This window comes from Thamnophis sirtalis, unplaced genomic scaffold (genome assembly GCF_051295495.1).
Source record: "Thamnophis sirtalis isolate CommonGarterSnake01/CBP01778 unplaced genomic scaffold, rThaSir2_p1.2 scaffold_3, whole genome shotgun sequence".
Lineage (NCBI taxonomy): Eukaryota > Metazoa > Chordata > Lepidosauria > Squamata > Natricidae > Thamnophis > Thamnophis sirtalis.
In genome coordinates this window covers 19,527,907-19,533,785 of record NW_028261383.1, presented here as the reverse complement: position 1 = coordinate 19,533,785, position 5,879 = coordinate 19,527,907, and the positions used below count along the sequence as shown (strand labels likewise).

Genomic DNA, 5,879 nt, shown 5'->3' with positions numbered 1-5,879 from the left:
TACTTAATTGTTGGTCTGGTGTTAACCTTGGAATTAATCTATGTTGATCTGGGTGCCGATTGCTGGTGGAGAGGTGCTGGGGTCTTTTTGTTCTTTTGGGGGGTATATTGAGGGTATTTCTGCGTTATGGTATAGTGTCTCCTGCTTGAGCAGGGGGTTGGACTAGAAGGCCTCCAGGGTCCCTTCCAACTATAATGATGATGATGATGATTAAACAGTAAAGACAATCAAAGAAATCCTCTGTTTTCTGGAGCGACCGCTGGCTGACCTCTCATTCACTCTGTCTCTCTGTCTCTCTGTCTGTCTGTCTCTCTCTCTCTCTCTCACACACACACACACACACACACAAACACACACACACACACACACACACACACACACACACACAGTCCATTCAAACTCTGGTGATGGTGAAAGCAACCAGCCTTTTTGTAGTTTTAATGGGATTTCAGGTCTTTCAGTATAATTATTATACTTGACTATCCTTGCAGGTTTGACCCTTTGGGTTTGGTGGTAGTGGGATTATTGAGGGTCTGTGAGAGTTGGGGTGAGCTTCCAGCATTGCGAATAAATAAAAATGGGTGCTCTTCCTAGTGGTTGCTCCATTTCCATTTCCCTGCTAATGTGAGTCTGCAAGAATATCTTTTTGATTTCTTGATGCGGCTGCTTCGTTTCTTCCTCGATGGACAGATGAACAGAAAGCCAGCTGGGCAGAGGGCGAAAAAGCTCTATGGTTAGGCAGATGGCAGGCAGAGAGAACTGTTTGGACACATCCTGAACAGACAACGAAGGATTAGCAATTGCACTTAGATTTATATACTGCTTCACAGTGCTTTACAGCCCTCTCTAAGTGGTTTACACAGTCAGCCTACTGCTCCCAACAATCTGGGTCCTCATTTTACCAACTTCAGAAGGATGGAAGGCTGAGTCAACCTTGAGCCTGGTGAGGATCGAATTGCCAAATTGCAGGCAGCCGGCAGTCAGCAGAAGTAGCCTGCGGTACTGCACTCTATCCACTGTGCAACCACAGCTCATGAGTTGTGTTGTTGAACACAAATGCACTTTGCTTCCTAGAAAGAGTTATGGTTTAGGGTCTCCTATTTCCATCTTTGGCTGGGCACCCAAGCCTTTCAATTCAAAGATCAAAGTCAGCTTGTCAGTCTGCCGATTTCTTAAGCCTTAACACTATACACCTGTGGCGAGGCACTCTGTTAAGGCCAAATTGGGAAGAAATAAGAGTTCCTTCGGACTTGCTAGAGTTCTCCTGGGGCATTAAAAAAAAAAGAGAGAGAGATGGAGGAACAAGGCTCAGCTGCTTCTGAAGGAAAAGAAGGCCACAAGGACCCCACCCTGTCCGAGAGCAGTGAAACATGTTGGGGAAAAATAGTGCGGGAGGTTTTGCAGAAGGACCCAGAGGTTCATCGTCAGCGTTTCAGGGATTTCTGCTACCGGGAGGTGGAAGGTCCCAGGGAGGTTTGCAGTCGTCTCCACCATCTTTCCCGTCAGTGGCTGCAACCCGAGAGGCACACCAAGAGCCAGATGCTGGATCTGGTGATCTTGGAGCAACTGCTGGCCATCCTGCCTGTGGAGATGTCCAGCTGGGTGAGGGACTGCGGTGCAGAGAACAGCTCCCAAGCGGTGGCCCTGGCTGAAGGTTTCCTCCTGGGTCAGAGGGAGCAGAAGAAGCTGAAGGAGCAGCAGCAGGTGAGAGGCCACCTCCATGACGGCTTCAAAGGGCCACAGGTCACCCAGTAGGAGGAAGCCAGTGGTGGGCTGCTGGGAGTTCGCATGGGTTTGAGTCAGTGGTAGGTTTCAAATTTTTTTAGAACCTCTTCTGTAGGTTCTGTGGCCTGCTTTGTGGGAGTGGCTTGCCGGCCATGTGACTGGGTGGGAGTGGCTTGCTGACCATGTGACTGGGTGGGAGTGGCTTGCCAGCCATGTGACTGAGTGGGAGTGGCTTGGCAGTCATGTGACTGGGTGGACGTGGCCAACTTGTAAAATGTGGTGAAACCCACTTAACAACACTCTTGCTTAGCAACCAAAATGTTGGCTCAGAAACTCTGGCATTTGAAGCACGCAAGTCTTAAAGCTGTCAAGTTACAAGGCCCTTGGACCCCTAACCCTTTAGAAAAAAAAACTCAGGGGTGTTCAAACTTGACAGCCTTAAGACTTGTGGACTTCAACTCCCAGAATTCCTCCTCCAGTCATGTTGGCTCAGGAACTCTGGCATTGAAGTGTGCAAGTCTTAAAGCTGTCAGGTTACAAGGCCCTTGGACCCCTAACCCTTTAGGAAAAAAACCCAGGGGTGTTCAAACTTGACAGCTTTAAGACTTGTGGACTTCAACTCCCAGAATTCCTCCTCTCGCTCTTCATCTTGATAATGTGTGGATGGGCGGGGGGAGAGAGCTGGAACCGGTTCTAAACGGCACTGTAGATTTGTGGAACCTCTTCTACAGAAGAGGTTAGAACTGCAGGAACTGACCCCTGGTTTGGGTGATCCTCTCGTTAGGATTCTGCCCAGTTCGGCAAACCCCCAAAGGCCACCCCTGGCTGCCATGCCCACCCCACCCTGCCTGCCCCTCCCCTCCCAGGATCTCCATTCATCATGTCAGGTAAGTGCAGAGGTTCGGGGAGGGGGTAAAATGGGCCTACCAGAAATCCAGAAACGGAAGCAGTTTTCGCCCTCCCGAGAGGCTCCAGAGCCTGGGGGAAGGTGAAACACCTATCCACCCACACCCGCCGTGGTGCAGGAGGCCGACTAGGCCATGCCCACCATGGCCACGCCCACCCAACAGCAGGGCAGCGAACCCATTGCTGCAATTTTTGAAGCCCACCCCTGGGGGAAGCTCAAAACTACAGGGAGTCAGTCCTTGGCTTACAATGGTTCAAAGTGAAATGACACTAAAAAAAGTGACTTATGACCATTTTTCACACTTACGACCATTGCAGACACTTGGCAGCCCTCATATTTATGATGGTTGCCGTGTCCCCGGGTCATGTCATGTGATTCCCCTATTGCAACCTTCTGACAAGCAAAGTCAACGGGGACGCCAGATTCACTTAACAACCGTGTCCCTCCTTTAACAACTGCAGTGATTCACGTAATGACTTTGGCAAGAAACGTAAAATGGAGAAAAACTCAGCCACTGTCTCACTGAGCAACAAAAAGTTTGGGTTGAATTGTGATATGTTAAATCGAGGGTTCCCTGTATTTGCCTGTCCCCTTCTTTTTTCCAATCCTGCTCCCGTTTCTAAGTCACGGATCTTTGTGGCCATTTCAGATAAATCAATTCTTTATAAAAATGGAAGACGATTTCCCTGCAACAGAGGAGGTCCTCCTGGACACCATAGGGAATCCTTTGCAAACAGGGATCCGGCAAGAAGATGCCAGAGGAATCACGTTGCAAGGTGAGAATTTGTGACAGTGTTGTGTGTTTCCGTGACCCGTCAAAACCGTGCTTGACGAAAGCGCGTACCTGACGTCATCAGCAGCGCGACGAAAAAAATAAAATAAATTAAATTAACATTAAAATAAAATTAAAGCAAGCCGATTCACATAAAGGTAAGGGTTTGGTTTAGGGTTAGGGTTAGGTTAAGGGTTAGGTTTAGGGTTACGTTAAGCGTTAGGGTTAGGTTTAGCCTTAGGTTAAGGGTTACCGTTAGGTTTAGCGTTAGGTTAAGGGTTAGGTTTAGGGTTAGGTTTAGGGTTAGGTTTAGGGTTAGGGTTAGGGTTAGGGTTAGGTTTGGGGGGGTTAGGGTAAGGTTTTCGCTTTAATTTTAAATTTACCGCTCACAGCGCGATGTTTTCGTCGCGCTGTGATGACGTCACGTACGCGCTTTTGTCGAGCGCGCTTTTGTCTACCGCGGTTTTGTGGTGGAACCGTGTATTTCAGCTAGGTCTTCTCGGCCCATACCAGAAATGCTGACCTACTCATTTGCTCCCTGGATCTTTGGGTTAGAAAAACAAGCCTTTACCTTATTCTCAAGTGCTCTTATGTGTTCTGACCCAGGCTTCCTTAAAAGGCAAGAAGCAGAGTCTTGGTCGCAGCAAAACCCCTTTTATTTACATGACTGTGAATTCCTTTCATTCGCAGTCCACAAGACTTATCAAACAGTCTTTCAGAGGAGATAACAGTCAGCTGAAGTAGCCTGCAGTACTGCACTCTACCCACTGCGCCCACTAACAAACAGAACTTTCCATTCTCGAAATTATGGAATGAACGAATTGTTTCCTGCGAAAGCCCACTCCCCATTCGCTCCTCTTTTATTTCTTATCACCTCCAAAGTGTGGCTTTACTCCTAAGTCAACTCTGCTTTCTTAGTTGTTCTTGTCTTCTGACAGCTCTGCGCATACACACACTGGGAACAGGCTCCAGCTGTTTCTCTCCCTCGCTGCTGTCTAGTTCCCTCTCTGCCTCCGACACAGAGCCCTCATCTGAGCTTTCCTCAGACCCCAGGACTGGCCCATGTTGCTCCCCAACCTGCTCCCCAATTCTGCTGGCAGCTCTGCTGGCCACCGGTGGGCCACAACATTATGTTAAAGATGATGAATATTGTTATTAAATTAATTGATGGGAAGGGAAAGGGGTTGGGGGGTGGGGACAGGATTCCAACATCTTTTCCATGCCGTTTTAATTTTTAGCTCTTTTTAAGACTGGTATCTTTCAAGTATCTAGGAGATTCTCAGTCATCCAAGTCGTGCTCGTCCCAGAGGTGCTTTTTCAAGAGGCAACTGGACTTTCTGGTTTTTCTTTGAAGATGTTTTCACTTCTCTTCCAAGAAGCTTCTTCAGCTCTGACTGGATGGTGGGGAATGGAAGGATTGATGAGCAGCTGTCTGCAAGGAATATAAATCCTTCCATTCACCACCATCCAGGCCTGAGCTGAAGAAGCTTTTTGGATGAGAAGCGAAACGTCTTCAAATAAAAACAAGGCAGTCCAGTTGCCTCTTGAAAAAGCCCCTTTGGGGCAACCGTGACCTGGATGACTGAGAATCTCCACATACTCCACAGTTGAATGATAGTATGATGAACAAGCCACCATTCATGGGATTCACCCAACCCAGGAAACGAGATCAAAGTGGTTGGGTTCCCATATCATCTCAAGTCAAACTGAAGGAAATAGCTTCAAGTTGAATTGAAGCCAATGTCTTCAAAGAAAATCCAGTTGTCTTTTGAAAAAAGCAGTGTTGGGTTATCTTTAGAGAGTTTTTAAATGTTTAAATGAAAGATGTGTTCTAGTGGTATCTACAGGGATTTAAGCTTGTCTCCATTTCACCGGAAATATATTTATTGTTTACTTAGAAATAAACTCTAGTGTACCCAAGAGACCGACTTCTCTGTAAGGACGCTTAGCGCCGTAACTCTCTGAGATGAGCAAATGCTTCAGCCGTTCCACTATCTTGTCTCTTTGTAGGGGACGAATTGATGCTGGCAAAAAGTATAGAGTCCTCGGTTTTCCTCTGCGGTGGAATAGAAACGGTGGTTGACCCAGATCAGGTAGAGGGAAGGGTTTTATTTATTTGTTTGCTTGTTTCTTTCTTTCTATTATTTATTTAGACGATTCAAACTCAAAAGGTGCCCAGTTTAACCACCTTTTTCGTCACAGTCATTGAACAAGTCACTGCAGTTGTTAAATGAAGCGTGCAGTCGTTAAGTGAATCTAACTTCCCCCGTTGACTTTGCTTCTCGGAAGCCAGTTGGGGAGAATGATTGTAAGTCGAGAACTTCCTACTTCCTCTAAATCAGGGGTCTCCAACCTTGGCAACTTTACGACTTGTGGGCTTCAACTCCCAGAATTCTTTGCTGGCTGAGGAATTCTGGGAGTTGAAGTCCACAACTCGTAAAGTTGTCAAGGTCGGAGACCTCTGCTCTAAATCAC

The 5,879-nt window shown here is 47.2% G+C and overlaps 1 protein-coding gene across 1 annotated transcript in view; it reads left to right on the top strand.

Moving 5' to 3' along the window:
• The first annotated feature begins 393 nt into the window (after positions 1–393).
• The window catches only part of LOC106554773 (uncharacterized), a 13,049-nt gene continuing 7,563 nt past the window's right edge, over positions 394–5,879 (top strand). The window contains exons 1-3 of the mRNA XM_087711590.1: positions 394–1,704; positions 3,282–3,408; positions 5,415–5,497. Coding sequence (XP_087567716.1) covers positions 1,294–1,704; positions 3,282–3,408; positions 5,415–5,497 — 621 coding nt within the window. The 5' untranslated portion in view covers positions 394–1,293. The remainder of the gene's footprint in view (positions 1,705–3,281; positions 3,409–5,414; positions 5,498–5,879) is intronic.